General features: G+C 36.3%; 1 protein-coding gene across 1 annotated transcript in view; it reads left to right on the top strand.

The window, feature by feature from the left end:
* The window catches only part of Hdc (histidine decarboxylase), a 180,336-nt gene that overhangs the window by 130,790 nt on the left and 33,578 nt on the right, over positions 1 to 15,968 (top strand). The window contains exons 5-7 of the mRNA XM_081736343.1: positions 5,052 to 5,174; positions 9,152 to 9,286; positions 10,221 to 10,364. Of these exons, the coding sequence (XP_081592469.1) occupies positions 5,052 to 5,174; positions 9,152 to 9,286; positions 10,221 to 10,364 (402 nt within the window). The remainder of the gene's footprint in view (positions 1 to 5,051; positions 5,175 to 9,151; positions 9,287 to 10,220; positions 10,365 to 15,968) is intronic.

Below are 15,968 nucleotides of genomic sequence, written 5' to 3'. Positions count from 1 at the left end.
ATTTGAATTAGCCAAAATCTCAACGTTCAGAACCTTAGACCTTTGTAAGCTCGAATGCGAAAAAAAATTGTGTTAAACAATTACTGCCATCTTGTGTTGGAAACAAAGATTATTTGCATAAAGAATCATTAAAAATAATTTTGACATGATTAATATATAAAAGCAATGTTCAGATTTCATGAAAATATTTGTAGTCATAAATATAACCATGTATACAAAATTGAAAGAAAATCTGGTCAATAGAAGGAAGTAAAAGTTGATTGAAAAATTGGATCTGATTCTATACATAATACTCATGTGACAGAAGTAAAGTAGGATAGTGTAAATTGATTCATTGATTATCTTGAGTTTTTAATGTAGTGTTTCAGCACTCACTGTTTAAAATGTGGTCCAAACTATTGAAAAGGCATTCACTAAATAGAGCGGATAAAATGGTTCTGTAATTCATCTCTCCTGGAAGCAATTCAGCGTGGTGGGGGAAGGCTTATATTGTTAATGTTCATCTTACATAGTGGTCTATGAAGCTACAAACCGCAGCGATAGGTCGGTCATGGCGGATTCAGACCATTATGCACATCTACCCTGTCATGATTCCGAGCCCGTGCTAATAGAAGACAATATCCTTCATACCCTCGGTGCTGTATAAGAAAGAAAAACACAAACCTCAAATTTAAGCGCAAATACCCTCACCAGAAACTAACCTTAATCCATGCGTATAAATAAGCGCGTTACCCAGTAGGTCACGAAGCAGCCTTTTAGAGGATTAAAATGGTAGCGTAGGGTAAAGTAGAAATTGAGTATTAATTTGTTTTAGGTTATGTTAATTAACACAAGTACCACCCAAAATATAAAACGCAAACAGGTAAGGCAAGCCCAATAAACTGGAATAAAAATTTATTAAAAAAAAAAAAAAGTGCATGCACTATTTCCTTTTGGGTAGGCTGGCCTGGAGAACAGCGCTGTTGGTCTGGTTGCATACTATACGAGTTAAATTGTTAATGCACAAGAATCTGGTTATGGAAAAATTCATAGTTGCAGCTAAATACACATTGCAGTAAAACGATCTTAATTATATATATCATTTCTTTAAAAAAAACTATGTGTTTTTTATACTTTCGATTACATTTTAAAGCATTTTAAAACACAGTTTTATTATTACTGCATAAATGTAATTTTTATTCTGAATTTTCTGCAAATTTAATAACGTGTAATAAAATCCTAACACTAGTGATTAACATCTTGGATTTGTATATGCAATGGAGTTATATTACTGGCTGTCGAGTATCTACCAATAATACATAACTACCTGATCAATAATTCTGAATCTTTATGACAAAATCAAGTCATGAAATAAACAGCATTTACTGTGTAACGAAATGAAATAAAATCTTTAGGTTTTACGTCCCACGCATATGCCGGTTAGGCTAAAGGAGACGGTGATGATGAGAGATGAGTGAAATGGTGGAATGAAGAAAGTGGGAGGAAAGTGGAGAACCCCGAGAAAACCCACAAGCACGGTGTTTGTCCACCACAAAGTCCACACGGCGCGAGCTGGGATCGAACCAGGGACCCCAAGCACCGGAGGTGAACGCTCTATCACTGAGCCATCACGCCCCCTACTGTGTAACGATACCTAAGTGAGACTCCCACTTAGTCTCATGGCAAGCGTGCTTCCTTTCTGTGGGAGTACTCGCAAGTTTAAATCCCGATGGAAGTGCAAATTTCGAGTGGGATACATACCGAGTATTACATTTCGAGTGGGAGTAGAGGATTTCACTTGAACAGTAAGTTCGATCCTTCATAAAAATCATTTGGATTGGTTGGAATTTAAAGTCTGAGTTTGGCACCGAGACAATATAAGATGGGGTTTATTACTTTAAGTGGGATTCCAATACTATTTGAATCCAAAGAACACTTTCACCAGGAATCGAGCTGGGGAACATTCGTATTAATCTTTTAGCCACGAAGGAGCGCGTTCATAACATTGCTATTGTTTAGCTCTGCAACAGTGAATCAATCTAATGATAAACTATGGTATTAATCTAATAACCAAAAATTAGAACATTAATTAAACGTCGTAGTTTCAGTATTAGAATTTTTTAAAGAAAGAATTTGAGTTAGATACAATTAATGTGTAAATTATACGAAAAACGGGATGAAAATGGAAGTTATGGAGACAAATTATGGAAAAATTAGATTGTTTTTTTTTATCTCTCTTTATTGTTGATTAAGCTCATTCACACAGAACGTAACGTAAATTTCTTTTAAAACCAATGTACACATCCATAAAATTTACTTGGATATGTAGTTATTTTGAAAAGAAAAGAGCACTCCTCATTCAGGAGTGGGATAGGCTGTGGGAGGTTGAAGGCTGGGTAAATACAAGGCTTAATTCTTTCTAGATTTCGGTACACAGGAAGTGCTATGGTCAGCATCTGGTTCGGCCACCTTAATCTAACAGGTTTTCCCAGGTACGTATTTTACAGAAATTTGGTGAGCCGCCGATCAGCAATGGAACGACAGTAGGATGTTAAAATAATTCCTGCTTCCGAATACTTGAATCGAAACTGGCCTCCCAGTTGTTAGGTTGACGCCTTACCTACTATGCCACTATATATCTTTATCGTTATTGAGAATGTTTATTTTAATCAAGTTATTAAAAAGCAAGTATGTGTGTCCTTGTGTACTTTTTGATACTTCAGTGAAGATCAGATTTCTTGATACTATTGAGTTGGTCGGCTGAAGTGTTTGAGACTGGCGTGTGTCACTTTCAAACGGGGAAAAGAAATACTGTGGAGTATGGTCTCGTCAGTTCTTGTAGCTCTACGTAACAGAATGAAATTAAGAAGTTGGGAATTTAGAATTGACAAGCCATCCCAGAATTTTGTAAACTAAAATCTTTAGACCAGAGGTAGTTGGCTCATGACTTGGGTTTGCTTTACAAATGAAATTGAATGCTTTTCAATTACAAACAGATTGTAATGTGAGAGGGAGAAAAAGGCTGATAGGAAAAAGAGATGAACTTGAGAAAGATGAAGTCTACACAGCACTTGCCTGAAACTCTCGGTGATTCTCAATATGACTCTCGGTGTTCTGTAGTCCTCCTTTAGGAACATGGGATCCCAGATACTGGCGGCGAAATAGCTCGACAAAAGTTCGACACGAAAGCAACGAAATCCGTACGATACAAATAGTAAACGTCTCTTAATATCGAGATCATTCTAGCTGTTAACCAAAGAATACGCAACTACCTGCGTTACCCTTTCGGCTTACAGTAAATTCTCAAATTCGTGATTGAAAGCTCGGAGCCTTCTCTTCTACATCCTCGTTGTAGATTAACTTCGTCTATCTCTCTCTAGGTGTGATCTCTTTGTCGGTTTTGTTAGAAGGCCTCTGTCATTAAATTCTCAGTTCAATGAATCGAGAGTTGGCTGGTGAAATATAGAACGTGTAAACTGACATAAGATAAGATGATCTTTAGAAATATGGACAAAGAAACAATCTGTATATTTATTCATTAAGAAATATATAAAAGAAAACACAAAATAGAAATTCTTTTATATCTGAGCGTATAAATGAACTGTAAGTTCCGCTGAAAGAAATAGAAATTAGAATGTAATTTTAACATTGATCTGATAATGAAAATTAACTATCTATAATTTCAAATAAATAATATTTGTCGTCGTTTTCACGGAATTTTAGTCCAATATGTCCAAAACAACATTATTATTATTATTATTATTATTATTATTATTATTATTATTATTATTATTATTATTATTATTATTATTATTATTATTATTATTATTATTATTAAATATCATTCATCGTGCTGGACACGATATCTTCACACTACAACACTTCGTTAGTCCGAGTAGTCTCAAGCTGCATCCACACACTTCTGCCATCTGCCAGTCAACGATAGGATTCCATGACAAAAGAAGTCTGGGATCTCTGATACGAAGTTGTCCTCAGCCACATATTGCTTCGCTCAGGGAAGTTCCCTAACAAGAAGTGATAGATAGGAAGAAGCCATTGCCGGTGGGAGATACTTCAGAAAAATACGGTAAGTGAGGAATGGTTTTATAGTGCAACTCATGGAGAATTTGTGTCGTCCTATGTGCCGCATGTGGGTATGAGTTATTATGTAACACGGGTAGCACGATGTCGGTCTATGCGGACAAGTTTGAGGTGCTTTTCACGAAATTCGCCACTGTAACAATCTGCAGCGATTGTTCCCCTCGACTAAGAAAAATATGATAGGTCATACTACTATTGTGGTAGCAGATCTATTTTTCAACAGGAGATAATCGAATGCAAGATTTTTTCGGTTGTATCTCACACTCAATGAGCTGCATACATGTAACCGGCGATTATACATGTACTTAGAAGATGTCAAGTCATGTGGTACCCACGAGGCATCATCTTCATCTCAAAGATTGTATAAAGCCGCAGAAAGACATTATATGGCCTATTCCTACTCCCTACTAAAGGAACATCACTCACAATTGTGAGTTCTCCATTGTGCATTTTCCCATTGTACGCGATCCTATGTGTAGCCCAGTGTGTGTTCAGTAACATACTGTCTTCTGATTGGCTAATACCTTATTCTGTTCTCTTAACATGTACAAAGTTTATTACTTCGGTTCATCCATTGGTTACGTTACAGTTTCCAACTTTACATAAAATTAGACATTCAATATCAGCAAATCAACATAATAGGGAAAATGTCTCGTATCGAAAAAGGATGTGCAAATGAATATTTGCATAATGAATCCCATAATTTTTCAGTTCTTGTATGCGTAATATTCCTAATCTTACTTCTCAATCTATACGTTCACTAAGCTTCCCTCATTTCCAGCTTTTTCATTGGACTTTTGAACTACAGAGAGAAGGAACTGGCCATCCTACTCTTCTATATTGGCTTAGTGTCTTCTGTCTAGCATAGATATGAAAATAGGCAGACCTTCAAGCAGAACACTCAGGTAAAACAAGTATGTTTGACGATGTTCGAGTGGTATTTGCTTACAAAGTGTATCTCGCAATTTCAGGCCTCTAGCCCAGCATGCACTGAACTTGAAACCATTGTTATGAATTGGCTTGGCAAAATGATTGGTTTACCAGATGACTTTTTGCATACAACGAAGGATAGTCGTGGAGGTGGAGTTATACAGGTATTGTTCCTATTACTTCTTTTTCATTTCTTTTACTATAGTTTATTACAAAAACTAATTATAATAGTATCACTAATTATACTACCAGTAAAATAGTTTAGCCAATATTCTGTATTTCATATTTAATATATTTCATTGTTCTAAAACGCTCGCTAAAGCCTTACCAAGGATTGAAGATCAGTTCAAAATTCAAGGATCAACTGTTAGAGGAAAAACTTATAGGTTTCACTTCAAGATGCAATCTCATATTCATTAAAGTGGAGAACAAACTTTAAGTATGGGTGACTGTATTCGGAAACCAAAAGTTATTCGCTTTAATTTAGTAGACGTAATCAGTGATAGTTCTTCAGCATAGGAGGAGAGGAAAACAGTGCTAGAGTCCTCAACTCCGATGCAAGGATTACACGTTCAATTCCAGATCATGCGATTTACATGTCGAAAAAATTATCATATTATAAAAAGTTATGTTGTGGTATTCTGACTCTATATCGTTATCCCATCATCACTTGCTCAAACTTACCATTCATCTTATTTAACCTACAAGAATAACTCTTGACTAACATCAAAAGTTGAATTAAATTTAATTTCTAAATTGAAATAGAAATTTGCCTCAGCATTATAGCAATTTCCAAATTATACTCATTCACACAATTTTAATTAATATAGTAAATCATATGATAAAATGGAATCCAGTTTTCCTTTATTTATTTTACTTTAATATTGCCTTTGTTACGAAGTCATGAAGAGATCTCGTAACAAAGCATATCTCAATGAGCATCTTTATTAAAGCAAAGAAAAAAATATGATGCGTTTCGAAACTAAGAATTCAAATCGTTGCGTACTGTACTTGCATTGTATTGTGCAGGTGTTCAATTAGTGTTATTTCTGTCTATAGTATCATGGCCTGGGTAATGATGACAGTCATTCTTACTCTTTTACATAATTTATAGGGTATGGATATATAAGGTGAGTCAAAATGAAAGCTAGCGTAGATAATCGGAATTGGTAGTTGTAGAGACATTTTAGGCCGAGGGGGAACCTTTATGGTGCATGTCAGGTGAACGACCATCGTCTCGCTGCTCTCCATTTTGAATTTCTCTCAAAAAGTTAAATGGGAAGGGGTCATATGACATATGAAACAGAGCTAGAATTTTAAAAGAAACTTAATGGTGTTATCAGATTTAACTTAACTGTAATAACTCACAGAAAGCTCAAATTACCTCCAACAAAATGTGTTCAATATACTGGCCATGTTGTGCTGTGCACTCTCTCAAGACGTGTCTCTCAAGCTATATGAACACGGAGCAATGTCTCAGGTGTGATTTGCGCACATGCAGCCTGTACCTATTGCCCCAAATAATCCGAATCCCTAATCTTTTTGCCACATACCATTTTCTTTAGGTGATCTTACAGGTAAAAGTTCAATGGTGCAAATCAAGTGATCTGGCAGGCCATTCCTCTGGCCCACTTCGACCAATCTATCGACCAGGAAACTTTTCATCCAGATACTGACTAACCAGCGTCTATAATGAAGTGGTGCTCCATTATGTTGATAAAATAAGGGAAAACTGCCATCCGAGGCCTACACTGAGGGGAAAAATGAGTTGTTCTAACATGTCCAAGCAACGCTCTACAGTAAAGATGGCAGGGATAACAAATGGGCCAATGATACATAACCCTCAAATCCCTGTCCACACCATAATTTTCCCTGTAGCAACCATTTTACACGGATCTGTCCACTTGGGTTATCTGCAGAGCAGTAGTATACACTTTGTTCATTTACCTCCTCTGTAACATAAAAAATGTGCTTGCAAAGTTGGGTCATGACGCAATTGTTCTACTGCCCACTTACAAAATTGCACTCTCCGATCTGAGTCATCCTCAGAAAGATATTGCTGCAGCTGCAGCTTGAAAGGATACTACATATGCATCATTAACACCCTGCAAATGGAGGTTTGGCTTACGTGACATTCCAGTGATAATCAACTATACTGAGCTGTGAAGACTTAATCAATGATGTAAGCACTGCCGTAGCTGTCTTGATCAGTTACAGTTCTGGGTTATCTGATACGCTGTCCTCGACTGTAGGCCTACCTGTCTCTTCAAATTTGGTCACTAACTGTGTCACTGCAATGTGCAAAACTGGAACATGTTGAGGATGCCTTTCATTGAAATCATGAACTATATTACGAATACTTTTACCACCCTACATCTTTGACGATCTCGATGCGGTTTAGGAATGGGCACGAGCGAGTTCGAGCGAGTTTTCATTGAAACTCGACACGACTCGAAACAGACATCGTTGAGTTCGACTCAAGAACTCGGTTCGAAAAATTTTCTCCAACTCGACTCGAAATTCGATTCGAATTTGACTCGGCTTTCGAGTCAAGTCGAGCCAAATCGAGCCAAATGTTGTGCATAGTATCAAGTATTCTACATAGACAATATAATTATTATCAATGATACTACTTCAACTATAACATTATTATTATTATTATTATTATTATTATTATTATTATTATTATTATTATTATTATTATTATTATTATTACCACAACACCGTGTATAAACATGAAAAATAGATTATTTGTATCTGAATACTAAAAACTAGTTGACTACTGACCTCGGTAGTCGTGAAGTTTAGGAGGCAAGGGCATCGTTCACGAGGTTCTGGGTTTGAGTTCTGGAGTAGCAAGTATTCGGGCTCGAACCAAAAATTGTTAAAAGTTAGAGGGCGCAGGCCAGCTTGGTCCGGGTTTAGGGTTCTCAACGGCTCGAGCAGACGGCTCACAGCTCATTTCCTATCGAGCCGAGCCAACAGCTCACCCACCCAAACCGACACGAGCCGAAACAAACCGAGCTGATGGCTCACCCCCACCGAGCCGGCTCGAGACAATGGCCCACGAAACTTCCACCGTGCAGGTCTCAGCTTTGGTGGTGAGAACTACAGTATATACTTATGTTAGTGCTCACGACATTTGAGGCTGTCTAGTTATAAAAATCCATTGTCTTGTTAATCGAGACGAGGCGAGATGCGAGCAGTGTATCACCTCGTGAGCAACACTAAAAATATTCCGTATTACTGCTTACGTTTCTCATAGCTTTCGCTTTCCAGTCTGATCAGGCAATGATTTTCAAAACAAGTTAAAACGAACTAAACAAGGGAGCCATTTTTCAAATTCGACTCGACTCGAAGCTCTGCCTCAAAACAGTGACTCGACTCGGAACTCGACTCGAAACTCGGCTCGAATTCCCTTCGAGTTTCGAGTCGAGTCAAGTTTTAGTTCGACTCGTGCCCATCTTTAATGCGGTTGGCTTTGGCTAATGGCGTGTTGCAGCACCTGGAAATAAGAGGTAAATTTGAGTTTCAAAGTTATTACAGCTATATTAAATCTAATTACACCCTAGAGTTTCTCCTAAAATTCTAGCAGTTTTATATATCACATGACTCCCTTCCCACTTAAGCTTTTTGAGTGAGATTCAAAATGGTGGACAGCAATATAGCAGTTGTTCACCTGACACTCACCATAAAGATTCCCATTTGCCCTAACGTGTCCCTACAATTATCAATTCTCCACTATCTCCACTCGCATTTATTTTATGAGGGATTGTAGGGAACTTTTGAGTCACACTGTAGATAGTAGTGTAAATATATGCCTCATGTGTTTCAGAAAGATTATTGAATAAATATCACAAATGTAAGGTGATTTACGTATAAACATATGAAGTTAATCTTTTGGCAAGTATGTTATCTACTTTTTCATATTTTGGGCATTGGTTTTCATATTCTTCTTCATACTTTGCCTCTCTTTCTACTTGGGCAAAAGTAGACAAAAAGTAAACAATTACAGTAGTATGATAGTTTTCAACTATGTATCATGTAAATCCGTTACTATATTGGGAAAAAATTAAAAACCATTATATTTGAATGTAATTCTTTTAATTTCCTAAACACACTTTTTGATAATTTCCTGCAGACAACAGCAAGTGAAGCAACATTTGTTTGTCTTCTTGCTGGTCGGACTGAAGCCATCCGCCGTTATAAACAACAAGACCCTGAGCTCGAAGATGCAGAAATAAATAGCCGACTAGTCGCCTACTGTTCTGATCAGGTAAAGTATTAAAAACAAAATATCAATAAAATCCTGTAGACTTCTTGTAGGTAATTACAGCCTTATAGAACGACTGCAATATTAATACATATAATATATATATATATATATATATATATATATATATATATATATATATATATATATATATATATATATATATATATATTGCATATAGACAATGTAGAATATAATGGAAAAGACTTAATTAATGGTATCGATCTATTCATATACTCACTACAACAGACGTAAGAAGCAATAGTAAACATTATCATCGCTTCCTGTATTTTTAGATAAGCTCTACTTTTTGGATACTGGAAAAGTTTTTCGCCTTCTATGTTCATATTGATTTTCCAAAACATAACTATAATAAAAGGTGCTCTTGAGCTCATTTTTGTGGATCCTGCATTTCTCTATGAGACATGTATTACCTTTGGCTTATCTCGAAACTTGGTACTATTGAAGTAACTCCAAGTTACTTGTGTATGTTGGATACCAGGTAAACATTCTGTTACATATACGTGATCTTTTTCGCATCTTGGAAACCTATTCAGAGCACTCTTGACTGTTCACATGTATATGTATTGTTGGACCGATCATAGTTTGTTGACAAATAAAAGTAGATATACTCAATATTACGATTCCCCCTTTCAGCATTATAATACTCAGAAAGTAGAAACTTGTCCTGAAAATTGCTCTGTGACTAAATGTAGATGTTCTTGCCCTTAGTGCTAGAAATAAGACTTCTAATTTCAGTGGGTGTCCATATGAATCAGATTCCACGTTAAACCGTAGATTCCATACCGTAAATTTGAAACCAATAGATAACTTACTGTAGTTTCGTAAAGCAAATCATTTTCGCAGTGTTACTTGTTGGTAAGAATTTTTAATACCAGTCGAAAATGAAATTGTCTTATTTTATTTTAATTTGAAGGCTCATTCGTCCGTGGAGAAGGCTGGTCTAATCGGGCTGGTGAAGATGCGCTACATTGAGAGCGATGACGATCTCAGCCTTCGAGGAGACAAATTAATTGAAGCCATTCAGAAAGACAGGGAGAAAGGACTTATCCCGTTTTTCGTAAGTACAATTTTATTAAATATTCTCTTCTTTACTTACAACAGTGGGATGTTGAACAGCGAAAAGTATAGAATGTTGTACTCAGGTAATGAAAAAGGTGATCTCAATGAAGTGGGGATAATTCTTGGTAAGCCCTTGAAAGAGAAAGTAATAAAAAGTAGAATTTTTTGATGATAGAGTTATGATGTTAAGATCTAAGGGAAAAGAGAAAGATCTAATGGTGATACAGATACACAAACCGATGACTTCGCATACAACTGAAGAAGTAGAAGAAAATTGTGAGAAAATAGTATAAATTATAGACAGGAAAAAGAGGAGTGCATGCTTAATTGTAATGGGAGAGTTCAATGCAGTTGTGGGAGAAAAACAGGAAAGTAGTGTCGTAGGTAAATATGGTTTAGGCGAAAGAAATTAAAGGGGAGAGGAACTGGTCAAATTATGTAGACAGAATTCATTAGTTATTGTGAACAGTTGGTTAAATCAGCAGAAGAGAAGAAGATATACATAAAGATCCTCAATAGACTGCCGAAGATATTAGGTAGACTATATAATGATTCAGGACAGGTATCAGAATACCTTGAAAACCGCGAGGACTCTTTCCAGGGCCAACATTTTCCCTTACTATAACCTTGTGCTGGCCAAAGTGAATATTCAACTGTAAACTCTAGACAGAAGAAAAGTAGACAACAAGATGTTGAATACTGAAAAGTTAAAAAAAAAAGAAGTAAGAAATCTTTACGTTGAAAAATTCGACGAAAAGCATGCAAACAAGGAGAGGATAGATGCAGGTAGTAACAAACGGTGAGAGCAAATTAAACTTTGCATTCAGCAGGCTGCAGAAGAAGTAAGAGATTACCGCAAACACAAAATGATTAAGAAAGCATTGGTTACAGAACAGATGTTGCAAAAAATGAGAAAAAGGAAGACGTAGAAACAGATTGATTCAGAAGAGGGCAGAAAGATGTACATGAAGTTAAACGATGAGTTACGAAAAGAAACAGACAAAGAAAAGGAAGAGTTTTACAAGAGTAAATATGGAGACATAGAAGAATTAGAAAAAGTAGTGAAATTTGAGAAAATGACAAGGAGGTAAAGTTTGTGAAACTTCGGAGGAAACAAGGCGTTATTACGATAGCAGTACAAAATAAGAATGAAAAGATATATCAGCGAGAGAAGTGAAGTCTTAGGATGATGGAAAAGATATTTGAGGACTTATATAAGATCAGGGATAGACAGTGTGGCCTAGATATTGAAGTAGAAATTGAAGTACACTAGGATGATAAAGGGTTTAGTATTTGAGATAAGTTTGAAAAAGCTATATCCGAGATTAAGAATGGAAAGGTAACCGGGATAGATAATATACCAATCGAATTCATTAAGTATATGAGAGACAAGGGTAAGAAAGAATTGTTCCGACTTCGAAATGAAATACATGAAACAAGAGAGTGGCCAAAAGCCTTCCTGAAGACGATCTGATATCGATGGCTAAGAAAATTGAACTCACAGAGATGTGAGGATTTTAGCACTATTAGTCTATAAATGAAAAAGTTGAGGAGGACCAGTTCGGATTTACGAGAGATATCTAGAAAAGCCTTTTGACCGCGTGAATAGGGCATTATTGTTGGGAATTCTAAAGAAGGTTGAGTTGGAATGGGAAGATCGAAAACTCGTAAGAAACATATATATGAACCAACAAGTAAGTGTTAGAAGAGGGGAGGGAATGGCAGAGGAGAGTGCAATTGGAAGAGTGGTTCGATAGGGATGCTGTCTCTCGGACACATTATATAATATTTATCTAGAAGAGAGAGTGAAAAAGAGCGTGTATATTGAAGACGGCATTTCGAAGAAAGTAGAATGATTAGATGTATACGGTTTACAGATGATACGGCGAGAAAAGCTTTTAAGAGGAAGAAAAGTCTATTTTGTGGGACCTTGAATAAAGAGTTGAGGAAAAGACACATAAAATGTTTTGTGTGGAGTATTGTGCTGTACGGGGCATAAACATGGGCATTACTCATAAATGATGAAAAACGATTGCAAGGTTTCGTAATATAGGTGTGTAGAAGAATGGAGAGAACTAGCTAGGTCGAACAGAAGACGAATGAGAAAGTGTTAGAAATGGTGGAGGAGAAAAGAAAAGAATAATTTTAGGTAGTATTGAGAAGAAAAAGAGAAACTGATTGGGACATTGGCTAAGAAGGAACTGTGTCATGACGGACGTGCTAGAGGGCAGGGTGGCAGGAAAGAGAGGGAAAGGGCGAAGGATGAGCCAATTAATGTATGATATCAAAACAGAAGAATCATACATGAAGACGAAAAGATTAGCTGAAGACCGTAGAGCATGGAAGCTTCTCAGTTGCAGCAAGGAACCTGTCAATAATGGCAGAATACCTATGATGATGATACTTGGAGTAAAATAAGAAACAAATTGCTATTTGAAATAGCACATGTTTCCTTATTGCCGTCGTGAGTATTCAGCTGAGGCATCCGCTGTGTTCTTTGCACCTAGGTTGACAAACACTTCTGAACATGTGTTACAAGGCTGCAAAGTTGTAGACTATTGTTGTCTCTTTCTACATTAACTTTCTATCTATAACTAGTACCATGACGTTTATGATTTGCTCCTCTCTTGGTGATCTTAATAAAGTCGTAATACAGCTTCTCTTCTTAACACAGATTTTCATGTGGCTTTAAACTATCACGTGATTCCCTTCCTAATTTTGCTCTATGTTTAAATAGAGTTACTTTTGTTTTTCATCGCAAAAACTTTATAGATTCAGTTCCATTGATCGACATTTATAACAAGAATCTCGAAATAATTTCGCATTCTCGGCGAAATCAATTCTTTATTTAATAAAATTAATACTTTTTCTTGAAGTAAAAGTTATATTACTCCCCTCTTTTTTATTTTTTACTTTTTTAACTTTTTAAATACTTATTTCGAAGATTTCATGCCCCAAACGTCAAGTGCTCAGCTTTCAAGTCGAACTTCCCAGCAAGTTTTGCTGCGAAATTATAGTCCTCTCCCTTCTTCGTCGTCCAACATTCCGCTTCACGTATATGGCAGGTCTCGTTACTGTTTTATATACTTTTTCTATAAGGCATATAGATTCCCTACGGTCATACAATACTCCTTCCGCTTCTCTTCATTTTATCTAATCACTGTTAATTCTGCTCTTTACATCTGGTTCTATTCCTGCATTTTCTTGTAGTATTAATACCAAGTACTTGAATTACCTCATTATCACTTCTTTTTCATTTAGTCGTATTCTTGTATTATTGATTTCATTCTTCTTAGAGGAACAATATAAATATTCTGTCTTCGTTTTACTAACATTTTGATTCTATGCCCTTTATTCTCCAATGCTCCTGATCAGGTATCTAATTTCTCTTGCAGTGTTGCCATGGTCTCACTTACCAGGACGATATCATCGGAAATAGCATATTCCAAGGTGCTAACTCTTGGATATTTTTTGTAAGCTCATCCATCACAACTGCTAAACGGTATGGGCTAAGACTGGATCCCTGATAAGGTCTCACTCTAACTCTGAACTGTTTTGTTGCTCCACACATGTTTTTCACCCCTGTCCTACATCTATTAGGCATATCTTGAATTATACAGATGAATATTTTCGGAACACACTTCTTCCGTGCCTACCAATAATTTCTCGTTACATTCTATCATACGCTTTCTCTAGGTCGATAAAATAATCATATGAAGGTCCGTTTGGTATTGTGTGTACTTTCTCATTAGCATCCTAGGTGCGAATATTGTATCCGTTATCGACCGAACTGGGCTGAAACCAAATTGGTTCTCTGTTATTTCGTTTTCTTCCCTGAATCTGGCTTCTATCACTCTCTCTCAGAACTTCATTGCATGGCTTATTGCAAGTTTTATTCTCTTGTAGTTGCAACATTTTTGTATACCTCTTTCTTAAGAAAAATAAAATAAAATTAAAAAAACAGGCACAACATAGCTGCTTCTCCATTCTTTTGGCATATTTCCTATTTCTAATATCAAATCGAATAAATCACTGCACTCCTTCCTTATCTGAACTTTTCCATGCTTCGATAGGGATATCACCCGATTCTGGAGCTTTACCATTTTTCATCTTTTTCATGGCATTTTCTACTTGCACCATAGTTACAGACCGAACCAGTTCCTGATTCGTGGGTAGGCTTTCGCAAGATTCCCACTGGTTTTCTTCATTTAGAAGTTTCTGAACATACTATTTCCTTTTCTTCTTTATCTTCTCTCCATTTGTCAGAATCTAGTTATTCTCATCCTTGATGCAGCGCACATGCGAAATATCTTTCTTTTGCCTCTCTCTCTTATCTTCGAAACCTTGTATATATTTTTTCTCTCTCTTTTATTTTTAAGTTGCTGTACAACTCGCTTCCTTGTAATCCATCAGATGTAGTTGATTGTCAGAGTTTCTTCTTCTTCTTTGTATTTCTTCTCCTTCACAGCTGCATGAACTTCTTTATTCCACTACCACGTTTCTTTATCAATTAGGCTTCTTCCTTTTATTTCTCGTACAGGTTCTCTTACTTAAGCTGTGCTTTTGCTATTCTGTTTTCAATATTATCTTCTAATCCTCTTTTGTTATCAAATACACTCTCTAAATGAACTTTACGTTCAAAATTTGTTATCCATTTTCAGAAATTGATCTCTTCTGCTCTGTATTTATGGTGCAAATATGTTAGCACAAGAATATTTGTACTGTACAATACAATAGTTTTCAGTAAATAGTGCATGCAGCGAGTGAAACGAAATATTCTGCAAAGGAATATATATGTAATAAAACAATGTGCTTTTCATTATAAGATAATAACTTAAACAGATAAATATTACCAATCATTTTCCTTTAATGAAAGTCTTGTCACGATTATGGGAGACGTTCACTTCAAATCCTAGGGATCTCCGGTTTGATTCTAGGCTCTAGGAATTTATGCTAGAAAATCGTGTCCGTGGGTCTCTCGGAACGGTCCCGTTTCCTCTGCATTCTCATTCCACCAATTATTTTACAGTCATTCACTTTCATTAATCATATGTCTCCTTTAATCTAAAGGGTATACATACGAGGGTGGATTGGAAAGTTCGTGATCTGACCTACAAAATTAGAAAATATTTGTATAAATTGTTTTATTTTTCTACGTAATCCCCGAAATTCATGTAAGCCACCTCTCCGATAACACTTATATACCATTTACTTTTAATGATTCCTCGACCCCTGCAAAATATCCCGGTACAGCACTTTTCGCCTCTGCATCCGAAGAAAATCGCTGATCCCCGAAAAACTTTTTAAGTTTTCTAAACAAGTGAAAGTCCGAGGAGGCCAGATGAGGCGAATAGGGTGGATACGGCAACAGTTGAACCCACATGAATGAATTTCTGCCATGGATGCAAGGGACATATGAACGCGTACATTGTCCTGATGATTTTCTTCATGTCACAAATTTCTGTCATTTCCGCCGACTTAGCACTTTATAAACTCCTCATCTGAAACAACAGAGAAATGAATTTTTACCCAGTGACTACCAATGGATATGGCTACGCAGTTAATGTGTACAAACAAAATAATTGCGTTCTTTTTAGTTAGG

This window comes from Thermobia domestica, chromosome 13 (genome assembly GCF_964235325.1).
Source record: "Thermobia domestica chromosome 13, izTheDome1.hap1.1, whole genome shotgun sequence".
NCBI lineage: Eukaryota > Metazoa > Arthropoda > Insecta > Zygentoma > Lepismatidae > Thermobia > Thermobia domestica.
Note: the sequence above shows the minus strand (reverse complement) of the source record. Positions and strands in the feature narration are given on the sequence as shown.